This window comes from Melanostigma gelatinosum (genome assembly GCF_949748355.1).
Source record: "Melanostigma gelatinosum genome assembly, chromosome: 16".
In the NCBI taxonomy this organism is placed as follows: Eukaryota; Metazoa; Chordata; class Actinopteri; order Perciformes; family Zoarcidae; genus Melanostigma; species Melanostigma gelatinosum.
This window is the reverse complement of record NC_136649.1, coordinates 19,144,517-19,163,707: the sequence shown is the minus strand read 5'-3', so window position 1 is coordinate 19,163,707 and position 19,191 is coordinate 19,144,517. Positions and strand designations below refer to the sequence as shown.

Genomic DNA, 19,191 nt, shown 5'->3' with positions numbered 1-19,191 from the left:
GTTGTTGCTTTGTTTTTTTAAATGTACCTGAAATCCAGCATAAACTATGCAAGTATCACCTCATACTAGTGTCCACATTAAGCTCTCAAAAAAGGAAACGCATCCAAGCTGATTGGCCAATGATGTCTCTCACCATGACAGCCCCGGGGAGCGAGGAGACGGTCATATTTCGCCGTGAACGTAGCACATTTCGTCGGCAGGCTGTGCGGCGGCGACACAACGCAGGGAGTAACCCCACCCCACCCGCCTCTCTCATTGGATCTCCTCTCAGGTAGGCCGCGCATGGAGCAGCGACTCGTTGCTGTCGCTGTGTTGCCTGGTACGAGCATGCTACCAGGTGGCCGCTCTCTCTCCCGTCCCACATCAACACCAATGTGCGTCTGCTGCAGTGCATGCCATCAAGCAAGATGACATCTGTCATGGGATGGGTGTCTCCGCTCTGCATGCGATGTCTCTCGTCCTCTTTTTCTCAAGACTCTTGTCATCCTGTTATAATGTGCTCTCTAATCTTTTAAGTTCCACATTTTGAGCATGGATCAAAAAAAATAAAAAATGAAGTCCTTTTAAAGCCTGACTAATCTACTTGACTGACGTGCCGTCTCTCTCGGTGGATGAGACACGTAGACGTCCCAACGGTATCGCATTGCTTTGCCCTTTTGAGAGACTTCTCCAAGGAGAGAGTTGAAGATGTCAATCCATTTTAAAACTCGAGGGTTTAAGTCTGTCCCCACCAACTGTTTATCTTGTTTTTAACTTGCTCATAGCCCTACTTATAACACCTTCTAAACCAGTTTTGCATACGGAGAATTTGAAAGGAGAGTTTGACTAAATTAGACTTTTTGTTTTGTGCATCTGCCTCACTGCACTGTGTTAGTGTTGGGCGTGTGTCCCTTCCTGTCCAATTAGCAAAGAATAAAACCCGTCAGAGATGCATCTCAAATAACCGACTGCATTACCGTTTCTAAAGCAGCGGTTTCGGCGCTGTTAACGTTACAACGAACGCGTAAAAGCTGAATGTTCATGTTCCACGTGTGCTGTGGATATACTGTACATCAGCTCCTGGGGTCCGTAGAAGTCTTTAAGTTCTGTTGTACAACTGCCAACAGCTGTTCCCCTCTAGCCAAGACGCTGTATTTTCCTGCAGCTATCTCGCATGGTCACATTTAGAAATGCAGAGCCGAGAAAAATGTTAAGCAAGGAAAACAAGTGTGCAGCCGGCCAGCAGTCAATAAACCTCCAAATTTAAGATCGTTCCCGCCTCCACCTTCCTCTGTCCCTTCACTCCAAAACACTCTTTTGACTTTCTTAATGTTGCACCGGACATCTTAGGCTTTGTCAAATAGTTTTGTCACTTTATGATTCATTGCGATATTATTAATTTGAATAATCATACAACTAAATCATCTACAAGTGGTGTAGTTAATCAGCATTGCTGAGGATTGTCTACAGCTTTATAGCTTTTAGAAGTCTTAGAAAAGGCTTTTGAAAACATCAAATATACACGCTTTTATCACAAAGACGTCCATAGCTGGTGCCATGATGGAGGTCCACCTGCAGTGTGAATGTGGAACATGAAAAAGAAAAATAAGCTTGTGTTGTGACCACTAACTGATCAAATCAGGTGTAAAATATTCTATATTTGTGGTTAAACATTCTTTCGACCCCAAACTCAACACCTGGTGAAGGCCATTTTTGCCCTTGACTTGGGGACCTCCACTATGACGAGCAGCATCTGCATCACATCACCTGAAATCCCTCTGTTCCCGATACCGCTGTATATCAACAGAACCCCTCTGGCCTCCATCACTTCTCATTTCCTCCCCTTCTCCCTTCTCCTCCCAACAGTCTTCAGGAGGCTCTCAGCCAGGCCTCCCAGCCTTCTGCTTCCCAGGTGAAAAGTCAGCCATCCAGAACCCCGTCCCAGGTGACCGTGCTGAGCGCAAGCGCCTCCCTGCTGGCCAGGAATGGAAGCACACACCTGGAGGGTTCTCAGGACAAGGCCTCAACGGTTGGCGCTACCAGCTTGCAGGATGACTTGGGTAGGGAGCGCACAAGGACAGCCGGGATGTTAAGATAAAGGAATTTCTGATGGAAGAGAGTTGGATTGGTGGTTTGTGGGGAGGTGGATCTGGATGACAGATTTTTCGGGGGGGTTTCTGCTGTATTGTCCTGGTTTAATTGAAAGTGGCAGCGAGCACGGCTCCAAATATTCGACAATATCGGGTCCACAGAAGTGGCAAGGACCGAAGAAACAAAGGTCTTTTCTGTTTATTGGGTTTTGCCCTCAATAAACCAAAAAAAGACTCTTTATTTGTGAGTGTCGGTGGTTTGTTTCTTCTTTTATTGTTCTGGTTTTCGGTGCTTTGGTTAGAAAGGTTGGCTTGGATGGTTTGGGATTGCTTGAAGAAAGCTGGTCACGGATGTGACTGTTGCAGTCAGTCACAGCAGAGCACCATTATCCTCGGCCGTTGGATTGACGCAATCGGTGAAAGCCGGGGCGCAATTATCCGTGCTCCATTTATCACGGTCTGTGATATTGTCTGTCGCCAATACTTGACCTCACTTGGATGTTACCCACATGGCTGACAACGGAGTGTTATGGACTGCTGTCGCTGCCTATACATTAACATGTTTCAATGATTGTTTAAAAAGGAAAGATGGTTTTGTAAGGGCTGTTTTCCGTCCGTCCTCTGAAACGGTGGTCAATCAATTCCTGCTCCTTCTCATAATTTGACCCGGAGCAGATGGCTGTTATGAGAAACTCGGTGGTCTGAGTGTCTGTGCTTGTGATATCGGAGCAATAATAATTCTTGTCTAATTTCATATGAGGTCACTACTTTGACAATATCTGAATATATGTTACAAACCTGATGTCAGACGTGAACACACGTGTTCAGTAGCATAAAGAAAATGATGTAGACGTTGATGATTTGATGAGGAAAAAAATGCATTGCACAAATTTAACTGTCCTCATCAGATTTCCTTGAACAAATATATTTTTGATCCCGAAGCACATTTCAAAGCTTCAATCGATTCGTCGTAGTTAATTTTCAGTTGCGCGGTCGTCATTCAAAATAAGAATGTGCTTGATTTCTACTTGCGCTCTTGTCATATGTGTTGATTCACACTGAATTAATTTGGTTCATACTTCATGTATCAGCCTCATTCCAGCTCATCTTTCCTCTCATTATCATTCAGCATCGTTAACAAGCAAACTATTAAAAACAGGAACGGCACACAGAGTTGGGATTTGCAATTGAGTTTTCATTAACCTGAGCAGGAGCCGCGTTACCAAGGCAACTTTTCTATACTCCTCCTGGACTGGTGGGTGTTAATCATGCAGTATTTTAGGAATGTATTTAAGGTATTTCTTGCAATACCCATAAGATGAATAGATTGGAAATAACATTGCAAGATAAGCTCTATTCAACCCGGCAAAGGCTGTTAAAGTATGTTTGTTGTCATGGTTGTATGAGCTATAGAGGTACTACATCTATATCCTGCTTTCATTCCTCATCGCAGGATAAAGTACATAAAGCTCCACTGAAGCAACAGGAGAACATCGGGAACAACCCGACTGCTGTGAAGGAAATGACAGACTTGCTTAAAGCCCCTTTGGGAGGAAACACATTCGCTCAATGATCCCATCAGCTCAGATGAACACGGAAATGACCAAAGTCCCGGGAACAAGGGGCCGTGTAGTGCAATGAAATTATTCCCACAGACAAAGTCACTCTTTGCTTCTCTCTTGTTGTCGTCTCGTTTTCCAGGAAAGCTCACGCCCTCCTTGTATGAGGCCGGCGGGTGTGACATGTCCCTGGTCAATTTTGAACCTGCAACCAGACGAGCCTCCAATAACATATGGTGAGTGTCGAATTGATAATTCATCGAATTGTTTTCGTGGGATTTCAAATGAAATTTTTCTTACAATTTAGCTGTCTCCACAAAATGTAATCTGACTTCTGTATTGACTGGGAACAGATGACTGAATTGCTGATGCATGGCATTTTGTGTGGAGATAGTGACCAAGCATTCTCGGACTTCTGCCTTTTTAATTTGAGAAATGTCTTGTTTTTTTAAAATTATACAAGTGCAACATGAGTCATTTGTGGATTTGGAGACCATAGTTCATGTTTAAATGATGCTTGGTCAACGTGTTTTTAAATGTGCTCTATAAAAAGATATTTCATCATATCTTGTGCAGTAGTCGACCTGCTCTTTGGTGTTGCATATTTTGCCATTCTTTGTGCAGTCACTCCTCCACTGGCTCCTTTGGTGTCAACATGGCTCTAGCTTTTAAAAACAACATAACCGTACAGTACAAAAGCCAAGCAAATAGCCCATTGGCTATTTAGTTTGAGGTCACCGGGAAATGACTCATGATTTAATACAGTAAGTGCAGCAGATGCTTTTCTCTCATCGCCGTGCTCATTTTGTCTAATGCCCTGCAGGGACACCGACTCCCACCTCTCCAGTTCTACCTCAGTTCGCTTCTACCCTCATGACCTGGTGAGTACCCAACAGTTTTCCTGCTGTGCTGGCTGTTACTCCCCTCTCCCTCTTTCGGCCCTTTTCTTGTTACCTCAGTCCCAAGACATCATCTCATTACACCAATTTTGAAATCGCTGCCAGTTGGCTCCTGAACAAGATTTTGAAAATGTTTTATTGGATTTCAAAACCCTTTACAGTCTGGCACGTCCCTACTTCTTTGATGTGCTTGTTCTATATGAGCAAGAAAGGTGTCTTGCTCATCTGTTGCTGGCTTTTTAACCGTTCTGTAACAAGAATCCAGATGGCTGGGAGTGGGTGTGGTGGTGTTGTCAAACACTCTCAGTGGTATTTAGAGAAAACTGTTAACTGTATTAACTATCTTTTGAGACATCTGTGTAATGTTCTTATTTAAAATCACATTTGCAAAATACGTTGAGTTGTATCAACGCAGCATGAATAGGTTTTACTGACCGTGAGACAGATCTCCCTCCCTCAGATCCGTCTGAACCGTCTGCTGACGATGGACCCAGAGCTGCTGGAGCAGCAGGATGGAGATCTGAGCCCAGAGCTCCAGGACGCACCGCTGGGACAAGAGGACCCCGCAGCAACAGCTGCCGCCGGCAAAGCCAGGCAGTACTACCGCTTGTGGCTTCTGCCCTTCCTGTGGGTCGGCCTGCACTTTGACCGGCTCACCCTGCTGGCACTATTTGACAGGTAAGAAAAGTCATCGAATCGAACCTGAGACACTATAACCAACAAAAATCCTAAAGTCTAAAGATGTCACAATACAACCAAAATGTTTTTGTTGTGGAATACCACAAGGTTCCACCCTGGGCCCTATTTGTATATATTATTCATATATGTGTGTCGATATATACATTTATGTATATATATTTTTTACGTTCATGTATCTTTTTTTATTTCTCTTGATGTTTATTAAACCTGGTTTGGGTATTACGCATTAGAGCAGTTGAGTCTTCTATGCAGGAGCTGTTGAATGCACTCTTTGGCTGACTTCTCCCCGTTGCGCTCCAGGAACCGTGAGGTTTTAGAGAACGTGCTGGCCGTACTGCTGGCTGTTCTGGTGGCCTTCCTGGGTTCAGTGCTGCTGGTCCATGGCTTCTTCACTGACATCTGGGTCTTTCAGTTCTGCCTCGTCATTGCAAGTTGCCAGTATTCCTTACTGAAGGTGAATACTTGAGTTAACAGCGCGTTGTGGTTGGACTTGACCTGAAAAAGTGAAACAAAGAACCATTGTTACAATTGATGCTCCAAAATGATTTGATGCTTAACTTACCGGTACTCTGAACTATTCGTAATAAAGTAGTAATACTTGTAATACTTAAGCAGAGAATTCACGTCTTTCTCTTTCTTTATTGACAGAGTGTTCAACCAGACTCCTCTTCCCCTCGACATGTAAGTAATTATAACTCATAAATCATCCATGTATCCACATTTTGGGGAGTTTTGGGCTTAAAGGTGATGCTTATATATTCTGAGTGATGGTTATTGAAGTCCTGGATAGGGTTCACACAGTGAACAACCAAAGGTCAGAAGTTTAATGTAAATAAATAAATAAATGGCTCTTAGACAACAGAAAATGGTTTAATGGTGGAAGACAAATAGAGAATCAATTTCCTTTCATCTATAATATGACCTGTGGTTGTTATTCAGTATTTTTTCTGTTTCTGGTTCTTGAAAACGACGTTGTTTTCCCCCTGCGAGTCTGTGTGTTCCTCCCTCCCTTGCGTCAGTAGCCTGCTCTGAAACGGCGTCTTTTATTAATGCAGCTCCTTCTGCTGCAGGCACACGCTTTAAATAGCCGGCCAGAGTTTAGACCACACTCTCTCGCTCTTTGTCTGTACCTCCCTTCCTCTCCCTCTCTCCCCCCCCCCCCCCCTTCACCTTTTCTTTTCACCTCATCTCACCTCGTGGACTTCTGCCCTTCCGTTTTTCGCGACATCGTCGACACATTTTGATCAAACACGGCCTATTCAATCTGATTGTTGGTGCGTTGACTCCCTTCGGTGAAGAAGCAGGACAACTCGTAGCCTCTCGGGTTGAAACCTGCTCACTGCAGACGCACATTCTCTCTCTTGTGAAACCTAACACTTGATGCTATTTCTGTTTATACCTGTGTCACTGTCCCCATGGCTCATATGACACAGATACTAACTGAATTCTTTCTCGTTGGAATGATTATTTATTTCAGTTTTGAAATTAGTTTTATTTGTTCTACGCTTTTATCCACAATTTTATCACAATAGCTCAAGTTTTCAATATTGTTTAGGGCATGGCTTCCTATTTAAAATGTACAAGGCTGCCTGTTCTGAATACTGTAGCTGTGCGGGACTGTAATGGGAAAGCCCGGCTCCTATAATGAAACATTTGTATCATCATACCCATGTCCCTGCAGGGCCATAATCGTATCATCGCATACAGCCGGCCTGTCTACTTCTGCCTGTGCTGTGGCCTCATTTGGTTGCTCCACCATGGCAGTCTGCGGACCACTTCATCCCGCTTCACCCTGTACGGAGTCGCACTCACCAACTCCCTGGTGCTCGCGTCTGCCAGGGACCTTGTCATTGGTAAGTACACACCCCTGTGGCATTAATCGACAGTAATATTACTAATAACAACAACCTTCGTTGGTATGGCTTTATTTCAGAAAAGCCATACATAACAGAATAAATAACATAAAATAACACAAATGTTTAGGACGATACAAGAAGTTAAAAGTGAGTTGGGGCTGCTGGCAGAGTTTAAGGTTTGGGTTCATATGCGCACAAATGTATGCTAGAGCGAGACTGTGACGTGCCTTAGAAGTGATGAGGAAAAACTTCAAATCAATTCTAAAATAAAACATGCAGCCAATGCAAACAGGTAGGTGAACAGAGAGTTACAATAATTCATTCTGGAAAAGATAAAAGCATGACTAATTTCATAGATGATATGGAATTATTATTTAAAAATGTAAACGATACGAAGTAGCTGTAGTACATCAACACGACAATCAATCATCGTTATCAGAATAAAAATAACTCGTACATTTCTGGTATTTGGCCGAATCACAGTTTAAACATGGCTGGAGATTTGTTGTTCCATATTTTCTGGCTATCAGTAAAAAGTAGGAAATGTTTTAAAAACACACAGAAATAAAATGATACAGGAGAGAATTCACTGCTGCACTTTCATTGATTCCCCGACACCGGAGACAGATTGAGCTGTACCGAGATGAGGCACGCATCCACCAAAACGCCTCAATCTCTCTTCTGGAAGCAATGTTTATTTGTTTCGAGAGTAATAAAGCCACCTTTCATCAAACAACAATCAACATTAATTGCTGCGGGTTGCCTTGGAGAAATGCCAATGTGCACCAATATGAACAAGTGATATCTGTAGCTGACAGTCAGAGATGCAGAACAATAAACGTCATTGTCAGCTGCGTTGTCGAAAGGAAAACTGCAATTTTAAGATGGAAAACGTGTAAACGAATCGGTGTTTAATTCTCTGTCTCCCTGCAGTCTTCACTCTGTGTTTTCCCATCATCTTCTTCGTGGGGCTGCTGCCACAAGTCAACACGTTCGTCATGTATATCTTTGAGCAGCTGGACATCCATGTGTTCGGGGGCAATGGTGAGCGACTTGTAGATGCACAACTTCATTGCAGGGGTGACTTTAACCTCTGCAGAATGAGACAACAGACACTCACACACCCTTGCCTTCATATATTATGATATGGAAAGCTTCATTAGAGGCTGGAGTGCTGATTTGCATTCTGCCTGGCCTGGTGCCTGTCTGGTTGAGTGGCCTCATTGCTGACATCCTTCTCTGTGCTCTCTGCTGCAGCCTCCACAAGCCTTCTGTCAGCGCTGTACAGCATCCTGCGCAGCATCGTCACCATCGCTCTTCTCTATGGCTTCTGCTACGGAGCTCTGAAGGTGAGAGCAAAGCCAACCAAGCATCTAAATCTAATCTAGATGCAATGAAATCAGCTGGAGAGCATCTAACTCTCATCTAAAATGAGAAATGAGAACTCCAGTCTGAATGTACTTTAAAACGATGTCCTCTACAGCTAGTAAAAAGTACTGTATTTTAACCACCACTTTCAAATGAGACCTCAAATTATAGCAGCAAAAAAACTGTTGGTGTTTAAAGACTGTGATAGAGATGTGTCTCAGTATTACTGCTTTATTGATGCAGTAGAAACCTAATATTCTTGGCAAAGAATATATATTATAATATAACTTTGCTTGCTGTTTTGGAGCGCTTCCAACTGTTTGTTACTAAACACATTGCAGAGCCCTTATCTAAAACCAGCGGCATCTGCCAACCAGCAACAGCTGAATTAATTCAAATGTCTGTATTGCTCAGCTGTTCAAACTGTAATATATTAAAAGGCATTTTAAACTCACTCTTTCAGTGCTTGTGCACATACATTTGGGTATCTGGAGTGCTGACCAACCCACAATATGAAATAAGAAAACCCAGTCAGTTTTTTGTGGGCTGTCTAGATCACAAAACATGTGATTCAACAATATATTCAGATCTGGCTCATGAGAATATACAGATCCCCTTATCTGAGTATGTCCACCCACGGCTGGAGAACTACCTTTGCAAAGGTGCGCCATATTTTTCTCACAAGCCAATCAGAGCAGACTGGGCTTTTTCGACACGGGAGCTTAAAGAGACAGGCGCTAAAACAGAGCGTTTCAGACAAAGAGAGAATACAGATTCATTCTGACAGACCGTACGAGATAAATATTGTGGTTTTTTTAAACATCAAACGTAAGCAAGTTCCAGTAGAAACACAAAATACAAGTATGAACTTCAAAATGAGCATAGCATGCCCCCTTTAATGTTCACTGTTTCCCAACAAATAATAAATAAGAACAAGAGTCGACGTCATGCTATCAGATCTGTGAGGCTGTATTTAGGCACAGTGGTGCGTTAAGCTAAATGCAAACATCAGCATGCTAACATGCTCACAATGCTAACATGCTGATGTGTATCAGTTAATGTTTACCATGTTCACCATTTTAGTTTAAACTCCTACATCTATTGGAGTTTGTGGAAAAATAGACAATATTGATATTTTTTAAATATATTAAAAGGTTGTGGTTTTCTGTGTTTTAGGAGACCTGGGAGCCTCACCACATGCCTGTGTTGTTCTCTGTGTTCTGCGGCCTCTTGGTGGCAGTGTCTTACCACCTGAGCCGGCAGAGCGGCGACCCTTCGGTCCTCATGTAAGTCCAAGTTCAAATATTTGCCTGTGTGTTAAAATTCTGGCACTGATGGCCATGGGTGGTGAACTCACCCATCTGGCACAAAAGCAGGCAAAAACAGATCATCAAAAGTATTTTCCATGAACCACTTGACCGACATCTGCTCAAAAGAAATCTGTGACTTTTCTACGCACACATATGCTGTGGATTATCTCAGACGAGGCTTTTCTAATCATTTCAAAAAGCTTGAAACTGCTTCACACAATGGTTGTAGTGCATGTGACAGTGAATGATTATGTATTCCCTCTGAGATGAATCCCCCTTGATTCATGGTGTGCGAACCAGCTAATATTTTTTATTTTTTGCGTCATAGCTCGCTGATCCAGTCCAAGATTGTGCCCAATTTAAAAGATAAGAACCCAGAGGACCCTTTGTCAGAAGTACAGGACCCTCTCCCCGAGAAGCTCAGGGCCTCAGTGGTGAGTTGGCTTTCATCATTTATCTGATTAAAGACAGGACTGAAGCTAGGATTGTTGTTTGAAAATATCAGACATGCAATTCAATTTGTTCAAGCTGCTACGGCCTTTTAAAGGGTGATTTTATTCTTTATTTCTAATCCACATTGTTTGTTATTGAATGCACAGAATGAGCGTCTGCAGTCTGACCTGATCGTCTGTGTGGTCATTGCTGTCCTTTACTTCGCCATCCATGTCAGCACAGTCTTTATTGCACTGCAGGTACAGTAAACATTTCCTTATCAATGAAAGGCTGACGCCAGTCTCATTCTTGATGATACTGAGGATTAGTAGTGGTGTAACGGTACACAAACGTCACGGTTCGGTTCACGATCCCAGTTTAGAATTCACGGTTCGGTGCGAAAACCAGTACAGTGGGATTAAAAAAAACCAACAACAATGCAACAGGTCACAAAAGACTATAAAACTGAAAAACATCTCTCATGTAATGAAACTGAAAATACAATATACATAGAATAATAAATTGAACTCGAAGCACCCAAACGTTTGTCATCTGTCTCTGTGCTCCCTCAGCCTTTCCTCAGTTATGTCCTGTATGCACTGCTGGGGACGGTGGGGTTGCTCACCCACTACCTGCTGCCTCAAGTCCGCAAGCAGCTGCCCTGGTACTGCTTCTCCCACCCTCTGCTCAAAACGAAGGAGTACTATCAGTTTGAAGTCAGGGGTAAGTACGCTGAAGCACATGTAGCGACCAAAAACTGTTTCCAAATCATACCCTTTAGTAGTCATAGTGATTGTCAACATATCACTATAATCCATTCATTTGATGTCGTATGTCAGTTGATAATATCAACAAAGAAGATAGAAAACAACGTTTTTCTTTTGTTTTTTTGATTCCTCCAGAGTTTGTCCTCTCAACTATGCTGTTGACTAAAAAAACCTCCCCTGTCTCTTTCCTCAGATGCGGCTCATGTGATGTGGTTTGAAAAGCTTCACGTGTGGCTGCTCTTCGTGGAGAAGAATGTTCTCTATCCACTCGTCATCCTCAATGAGCTCAGTGGCAGCGCCAGAGAGCTCGCCAGTCCGAAGAGACTTGACACAGAGTGAGACTTCTTTCTATTTTACAACATCTTTGTCTCTCTCTCTCCTTTTTCTCTTTGATTGTCGTATTCTCTCTTGTTTTATAACTTAATATAACCCTGAGTGGCGGATCATGTTCTCCACTAGCGTACTGCACTATACTTGTGCACGATTGATACATTAGCTTGACAATCCAGAACCTGTAAAGCAAATTCATTTAATAACCTTTTAAAGATAAGAATCGGTTCACTTTGCAAACTTTTAAACGATAATTTGACATTTTGACAAACACTCTTATTTGCTTTCTTGTAAAGAGTTGGCTGAGAGGAATGATGCCACTCTCATGACCGTACAGTAACTATGGATGCAGACAGTAACCCATTAGCTTAGCTTAGCACAAAGAATGGAAACGGGGGGGAGGGGCTAGCCTGGCTATGTGAAGGCTATAACCTGATGCTTACTGATAAACACTCATTTTTCCATACAAAAAACAAATTGGTTGCATGGTTTTGCTGTTGTTAACTTTGTTCCTTTATTCTCTCGTGTTTTTTTAAAGCATGCTGGTTTCATCATGATTGAAGTGTCTACCATGTTTGGCTTGTTTAAAATGTCCTCCAGGGTGGGCGCTCTGATGATCACAGTAGCTGGCCTGAAGCTGCTCCGTTCCTCCTACAGCTGTCCCACCTACCAGTATGTGACCATCCTCTTCACCGTCCTCTTCTTCACCTTTGACTACCGTCATCTGTCAGAGACGCTGCTGCTCGACCTCTTCCTCATGTCCATCGTTTTCAGCAAGGTGAGAGGAATACATATGAGTTGTACGTCTTGCACCGTTCTGATTCGGCACAAGAGACAGTATTTGCATTATTAAATATTTTATTATAATGGGCCGCTTGTTTTTTTTACAGATGTGGGAGCTGTTTTACAAGCTGCACTTTGTCTACACCTACATCGCTCCCTGGCAGATCACATGGGGCTCAGCATTCCACGCCTTTGCTCAGCCCTTTGCTGTGCCTCGTATCCTTTCGCTGCTGTCGTTTATCACAACCTATACTGCGACACCGGTTTCTTAGGTAGCAACTGATAATAGATGGTAGCATTGATGGTGTTTCAGAGAGGTATTTGACTCAAATTTGTTGTCTTTTTTTGAGGCCGTAGTTGTTGATGTTGAGATGTGTTTGTAATGTTGTGTTATTGTTCCCCTGATGTTTGGAAATGAAGGTGGGCAAAGCACTAGAAAGCCTTTTTTTGGCATATATTATCAGTGTATGTAACTGTATGGTATTTTATCCAGCTCATTGTCATCACAGGGACAGCAGATGTTACGTACAGCGAAGCTTACATATTTCTTTTGAGTGATCCTTGACCCGAGCCCCTCCAGACTCGGCCATGCTGTTTGTCCAGGCTTTGGTGTCAACGGTCTTCTCCACTCCCCTCAACCCCTTCCTGGGCAGCGCCATCTTCATCACATCCTACGTCCGTCCCATCAAGTTCTGGGAGAGAGACTACAAGTAGGGAAAACATATCTAAAATACTATTCCATGTTAAGATAAGATATTATTTCTGTGAATATGCGTCTGAAATGTGTGATTTTCAACCTTTTGCAGCACCAAGAGAGTGGATCACTCCAACACTCGGCTGGCCTCTCAGCTGGACAGAAATCCAGGTGAGGGCATAGCAATATAAAAAAGAAAAGTTTGTTTTCCCTTAAAAGCTTTATCACAACAGTTCTCCGCTCTGTTTAAGTTTAAATTCCCAGCAAGACATCCTCTTATCGAAGCTGTATTTTGAGATTTAGAATGATAGAACAAGTGTATTTTTTATTCTCAGTCTATTCCAGTGATGTCAGCGAGCAAACGTAAAATGCAATAATGTTTTTTTTTCCCTCCTCAGGCTCCGATGACAACAATTTAAACTCCATCTTCTACGAGCACCTTACCCGCTCCCTGCAGCACAGCCTGTGTGGAGACCTCCTCCTGGGCCGATGGGGCAACTTCAGCACCGGCGATTGCTTCATCCTGGCCTCCGACTACCTGAACGCTCTGGTGCATCTCATCGAGATCGGCAACGGCCTGGTCACCTTCCAGCTCCGAGGGCTGGAGTTCAGAGGTGAGAAGGTCCACCTGTGGCACAGAAGGAAGAACGCGGTACCAAATGAGACACGAGTTGTGATTATCTTACACTGTACTGTAGCTAATGCGATTAGTGTCACTAGGTATTTGCAAGTAATTCTAAGGATTGATTTGCACCAGCTATTTGTAAATCCATCTCTAAGTTTGTGTCTTTCCTACTCTCTTAGTACCAGCTATCCAGTTTCAAACGACTCGCTTTAAGGTTTAGTAGAGACATAAGTAACATCTGTAGCACCTTCCAATCAAAAAGCAGCCAACTCTATAAACAGGAAGTCACTGTTGCATCCCAAGCTGCGACATAACTTCCAGAAATAACAGTTTTACAGCAAAATGAAACATTAAATCATATATTACCCGCTAATCCCTTTTTAAATGAACATATGAGATTTGTATATGTGCATACATGGACAGATATGTGTGTTTTAGATTTGTTAGTGTTAGCTTGTAACTTAGCAAGCTAACGTTAGCTTTGTCTGTTGTAGCTAGCTACGTAACAGCAGTTACTGGGTGTGAATATTTAGTTACAATTTTTGTTTGAACTTGTCGGTCCAACCGGCTTCTGATGTTTGTGGTTTTATTTGGCAACTTAAAAGTATTTGAAAATCAAGTCAGCATAATATTTTCTCAGTGACTTCCTCCTTCAACCGGTTGCTCAGTATTTCCATTTGTGACGGGAACTTTCCAGCATATTAGTCCAGCTGTGCGTTATCTTCCTGTGAAACACACCTGTGCACTCGTTACCAGCATGACTCAGCAAACAGTGCTCAGAGCATGTGACATGCTGTAAACCTTTTACAGAATTGGAGGCACTCCTCAGAGCATGACGCTCATCACCTGTCTGTCAGCACTTTTTTTTACTGTCACAACACTTTTTGTGTGTCAAAAGTGGTATTTAACCAGTTTACATATGTGTGATTCAGACTTTCTCTCAATGTGCCAGTTGTCATAGTTCCAGTTCCACATTAGTGGTCTCCACATTAGTTTTCATCTGACTTTTGTTGTGTATACAGTAGTATTCTGTGTCTATTAATCTGTTTTTCCCGCCACAGGAACTTACTGCCAGCAGAGGGAAGTGGAGGCCATCACTGAGGGGGTGGAGGAAGACGAGGGCTGCTGTTGCTGCGAGCCGGGCCACCTCCCTCACATCCTGTCCTTTAATGCTGCCTTTGGACAGCGCTGGCTGGCCTGGGAGGTGCTGGTCACCAAATACGTGCTGGAGGGCTACAGCATCACTGATAACAGCGCCGCCTCCATGCTGCAGGTGTTCGATCTACGACGCATCCTGACCACCTACTATGTCAAGGTTAGTGGGATGTAGCAGTTAAAAAAAGGTGTCACTATTATATTATTTACATGTGATCTAAATGCATCATCCCTTCCTGGTCTCAGGGTATCATCTACTATGTGATCGCTTCCACCAAGTTGGAGGAGTGGCTGGCTAACGAGACCATGAAAGACGGCCTGCGGGGATGCGGAGAGAGGAACTACGTCGACCTGGATCCCACCTTCAATCCCAACATCGACGAGGACTATGACCATCGACTCGCAGGCATCTCCAGGGACAGTTTCTGTGGAGTCTACCTGGGCTGGATCCAGTACTGCAACTCTCGGAGGGCCATGGTAATAATGGACAACGGACAACACTCGGTTGTTGCAGTTTGATTTTAATCAAATGTTAAGGAATGATGTCTTAATAAGTGAAGAAATGCAACGAAGAGTTTCCACCCATACGAAACATAATTGTTCATAATACAGATTTCTATGTCCTATGTAGTTTAGCACCAGTTGGGATTGTGAGTTTGATGAATCTTCCTTGTCTCCACTGTGTTTGTAGCCACTTGACAGCGAGAAAGACTCTGCTCTGGTGCTGCTCTGCTTCGGCCTGTGTGTGCTGGGGAGGAGAGCTCTGGGAACAGCTGCCCATCATATGTCCAGGTTATTTAGTAATCCTCATTATAATAAGTTAACCTTTTATAATGCTTTGAGTGCAGAGAGAGAGTTCACCTATGGAGGCCAGACAGTGTAACACATGTAACGGCACAACCAGAATTATCTGGGACGTTCATGTCTTTGATGTTTCCTCTGTAACTTTTAAAAGCATAAAGAAGCATATTTTATTAGATAAGTCATGTGATGTAGTGTCTGTGCTCTGGATAAACGTATTTGTAAACCTTTTGAGTGAGAACAAAACTATATGTTCTCGATATCTTTCCATCACAGCAATCTGGAGTCTTTCCTTTACGGACTTCATGCACTTTTTAAGGGAGATTTCCGCATCTCCTCCGTGCGGGACGAGTGGATCTTTGCAGACATGGAACTCCTCAGGAAAGTTGTGGTGCCTGGAATCCGAATGTCTCTCAAATTACACCAGGTGAGACGCTGCAGGTGTCATGTTGTCGATACCACATATCTTTGACCTCATCCTCTGTCAGACGTGATCTGTAACACAATGTTGCACTTGTTCTTTTAGGACCACTTCACGTCCCCAGATGAGTACGACGAGCCGGCGGTTCTTTTCGAGGCCATCTCCTCCCACCAGCAGAACCTGGTCATCGCTCACGAGGGCGACCCAGCCTGGAGGAGCGCTGTGCTGTCCAACTCGCCGTCGCTGCTCGCCCTGCGCCACGTCCTCGACGAGGGAACCAACGAGTACAAAATCATTATGCTAAATCGACGATACCTCAGCTTTCGCGTCATCAAGGTGAGAACTGCGGCAGATGAAGAATTAGCCTTTGATTCCTTGATTATTGCTGACACAAGTACTTATGAGACCGTAACCTCTTGTGCTGCAGGTGAATAAAGAATGTGTCCGAGGCCTTTGGGCAGGGCAGCAGCAGGAGTTGGTGTTCCTGAGAAACAGAAACCCAGAGCGCGGGAGCATTCAGAACGCCAAGCAGGCTCTGCGAAACATGATCAATTCCTCTTGTGACCAGCCCATCGGATATCCCATCTATGTATCGCCGCTGACCACCTCCTACTGCAACTCGCACCCCCAGCTCGGACACATTCTCGGAGGCCCTATCAGCATCGGGAACATCCGAAACTTTGTTGTCAGCACCTGGCACAGGTCTGTTGGCGCTCTCAAAAACACAAACTAAGTGGTTGATGTTGTTAAATAAGATTTTCACGCTAGAGCCGATTTGTGATCTGTTCCTGTTTTCTTTTTCTGTGTTTTTTTAATCTGACTGTAGTTTATCAACGGATGATATTCAAATGATCTTTGTTTTTAGGTTACGGAAAGGCTGTGGTGCTGGCTGTAACAGTGGCGGGAACATCGAGGATTCCGACGCAGGGGGGATGTCCTGTGGCAGTGGGAATGGGACGGGGGGTGACTCTCAGCAGAGCTCTGTGTCGCAGGGTGGCACCTCCGGACCCGCCCCCTCTCATACTTACCAGCCGCACACACTGGGTGAGGACTAGCGAACCTGACAACCACTAATATTATGAATACTATGACGAATTCATATTTTTGAGTTTGGTTTTGAATTTCACCGGAGCTGCCTTTTTAAAAGAAGAATTTAGATATACAGTAGTTATTTTAGTTTCTGATATGCACTTGGATGTGTAGTTTAGAAGATGAAGGTATGACAGGGAGGGTCTCGTATAGGGCACTATTGAGTTGCATTATGGGATATGTAGGATCCAGTGTTTTTGGAGCTTGACCCATACTAGTGGATCCAGGATATCTCGTCCACCTTACCATTTACAAAATGTGTCTCTCGTAAGTCCCCACATTTTATGAGATTGCAACACTAAATCAATCTGAGTTCTCCTTTAATTATGGTCTGCGTCTGACTTCACCACCATGTGTCCAGGCACCAGTCAAAGTTCCCAGTCTGTCCAGTCGGGTTTGGTACGCCACTCTCCTGCTCGAGCCTCTGTTGCCAGCCAGTCATCCTCCTACCGCTACAGCAGCAGCCGTCACTCCTCCCTGCGCACCTCCACCACCGGCCTGGAGCCCTGCCGACGTTCCTCCACCAGCCAGCTGTCTCTGCGCACGCTCCCCACCTCCCTGCAACTCCGGCTGGGCTCCACCTCTGACCCCTCCGCCTCCCTCTCCAGCCACAGCATCCCTCTCTGCAAACGCCACACGCTGGTGGGCCTCTTGGGCAACGACGGCATGTGCAGCACCGTGACCGATCCCCTCAGCCAGCATCATCACCATCATCACTACCCGCAACAACACAACCCCATGATCTCCACCGTGCGCAGAGATGACATCTCCTACAGAGTGCAGGTTGGTAGACATTATGTACTAAACTGACACAATGAACATGGTAAAAATTACATTTGCGAATCAACATGCTTCCATCCTCATTGAGAGCATGTTAGCATGCTGATCTTAGCATTTAGCTGAAGTACAGCCTCACCGAGCCACTGGCATGGCTGCAGACTCCTAATCTTGTTATGCATGTCATTTAAATATCGACCATTTATTGACTTTTAGAGCAAATCATCTTCTTCTTAAAACACTGTAATTACATTAATACCGGTACTCTACTGAAATGAGAATTTGTTACAAAAGGTAGAACTTTTACTCTTTACTGCTGATCTGGTTGCATGCCATGTCTTTCATGTCACTCAATTTTCATTATTTTGATGGCATGTTGCCTTTTTTTTTTTTTTTTTAATGTGGAGATAAATATCTGGGGGGAGAGAGTGATATGACATGCAACAGGGGTCCTAAAATTAGGGTCACATCTTGACCACCAGGCTACCAGGACACCTTAAAACAAAGTTTTAAAAGACATCAAAGCTAATGTGTGAAGCATCTGCATGTCAGTCATTTCTTTGACTGACGACCCTCAGTCCTGCTGTGACGTAAATATAATTCTTCCGTGGTGTCGCTCAGGTTGCGGATGTCGGTCAGGTGCTGGAGAACATCAACTTATCGAAGCAGAAGGAGCTGCAGTGGCCTGACGAGACGATGAGACTGAGGGCAGGACGGACCTGCTGGAGGGACTGGAGCCCCTTAGAGGGCATGGAAGGACATGTAAGTCTTCATCAGCAGCCTCATAATGCAAGTTAGATTCATTAACAAGCTAATATTGCTGTGTTTTGTCACATCCTGTCAGCTCACACTCTCACACTCTCTGACCTCTTATGCAATGACTGTGATTTTGCTTGTACTTGTGTCCTATTTGTTGGCGTGTAACACCCTCTGTGACCTACTTGCTCTGTAATAAACGCCTCATAAATTTGATTGGAGGATTCTTCTCACAAAGCCGCCTCCTCTGTTGCCCTCTGCAGGTGATTCACCGGTGGGTGCCTTGTAGCCGAGACCCAGCCAATCGCTCCCATATCGACAAGACCATCCTGCTGGTACAGGTGGAAGATAAGCTCGTGCCCATTATTGAGACTGGGGTCATTGAGTTGGGTGCAGAGGTTTGAGACAAGCAAGCACACGCATCACACAAGCACACAAACACACACGCCTGTGTGTGAAGACGAAGCCAGACCTCCCTGGCTTTCAGCAGGACGCAGGAGCCTGCAGACAAACAGGAAATGGGAGCTCTCCCCCGTCCCCCGTTCCTTATCGCTGAGGGGGAAAGGAAGCCAGGGAAAAGTGCAAGCCGAGGCAGAGCATACGTTCATCCAACATCCTTTACTGCATCGACACACATTAATAATATCTGCCTTGCTTTGCGTCTCAGAAATGCTGCATGACAGTAAACAACCCTTAAGTTAAGTTAGTTCTTGCTACTGGTAATTCATTTCTATGCATTTCAGACAATATTTTGTTGGCAATTCTGACAGTGCTGAGTGTAAAGAGCGTGTGGAGATTTTT

At 44.1% G+C, this 19,191-nt stretch overlaps 1 protein-coding gene across 2 annotated transcripts in view; it reads left to right on the top strand.

Moving 5' to 3' along the window:
* The window catches only part of pcnx1 (pecanex 1), a 28,687-nt gene extending 9,693 nt beyond the window's left edge, over positions 1 to 18,994 (top strand). Inside the window, exons 7-36 of one of the 2 annotated variants that reach the window (XM_079286573.1) lie at positions 142 to 271; positions 1,846 to 2,039; positions 3,771 to 3,864; positions 4,452 to 4,509; positions 4,988 to 5,205; positions 5,527 to 5,680; positions 5,875 to 5,907; positions 6,908 to 7,079; positions 8,016 to 8,126; positions 8,340 to 8,431; positions 9,627 to 9,736; positions 10,089 to 10,194; positions 10,360 to 10,452; positions 10,765 to 10,915; positions 11,153 to 11,294; positions 11,890 to 12,067; positions 12,180 to 12,288; positions 12,653 to 12,782; positions 12,879 to 12,937; positions 13,165 to 13,380; positions 14,453 to 14,706; positions 14,793 to 15,023; positions 15,238 to 15,338; positions 15,624 to 15,774; positions 15,874 to 16,104; positions 16,196 to 16,470; positions 16,634 to 16,812; positions 17,219 to 17,640; positions 18,256 to 18,396; positions 18,654 to 18,994. In XM_079286573.1, coding sequence (XP_079142699.1) covers positions 142 to 271; positions 1,846 to 2,039; positions 3,771 to 3,864; positions 4,452 to 4,509; positions 4,988 to 5,205; positions 5,527 to 5,680; positions 5,875 to 5,907; positions 6,908 to 7,079; positions 8,016 to 8,126; positions 8,340 to 8,431; positions 9,627 to 9,736; positions 10,089 to 10,194; positions 10,360 to 10,452; positions 10,765 to 10,915; positions 11,153 to 11,294; positions 11,890 to 12,067; positions 12,180 to 12,288; positions 12,653 to 12,782; positions 12,879 to 12,937; positions 13,165 to 13,380; positions 14,453 to 14,706; positions 14,793 to 15,023; positions 15,238 to 15,338; positions 15,624 to 15,774; positions 15,874 to 16,104; positions 16,196 to 16,470; positions 16,634 to 16,812; positions 17,219 to 17,640; positions 18,256 to 18,396; positions 18,654 to 18,794 — 4,676 coding nt within the window. In that variant the 3' untranslated portion in view covers positions 18,795 to 18,994. Of the gene's footprint in view, positions 1 to 141; positions 272 to 1,845; positions 2,040 to 3,770; positions 3,865 to 4,451; positions 4,510 to 4,972; positions 5,206 to 5,526; positions 5,681 to 5,874; positions 5,908 to 6,907; positions 7,080 to 8,015; positions 8,127 to 8,339; positions 8,432 to 9,626; positions 9,737 to 10,088; positions 10,195 to 10,359; positions 10,453 to 10,764; positions 10,916 to 11,152; positions 11,295 to 11,889; positions 12,068 to 12,179; positions 12,289 to 12,652; positions 12,783 to 12,878; positions 12,938 to 13,164; positions 13,381 to 14,452; positions 14,707 to 14,792; positions 15,024 to 15,237; positions 15,339 to 15,623; positions 15,775 to 15,873; positions 16,105 to 16,195; positions 16,471 to 16,633; positions 16,813 to 17,218; positions 17,641 to 18,255; positions 18,397 to 18,653 lie in introns of both variants that reach the window. The other variant, XM_079286572.1, reaches the window with a different exon arrangement.
* The last annotated feature ends 197 nt before the right edge of the window (positions 18,995 to 19,191 follow it).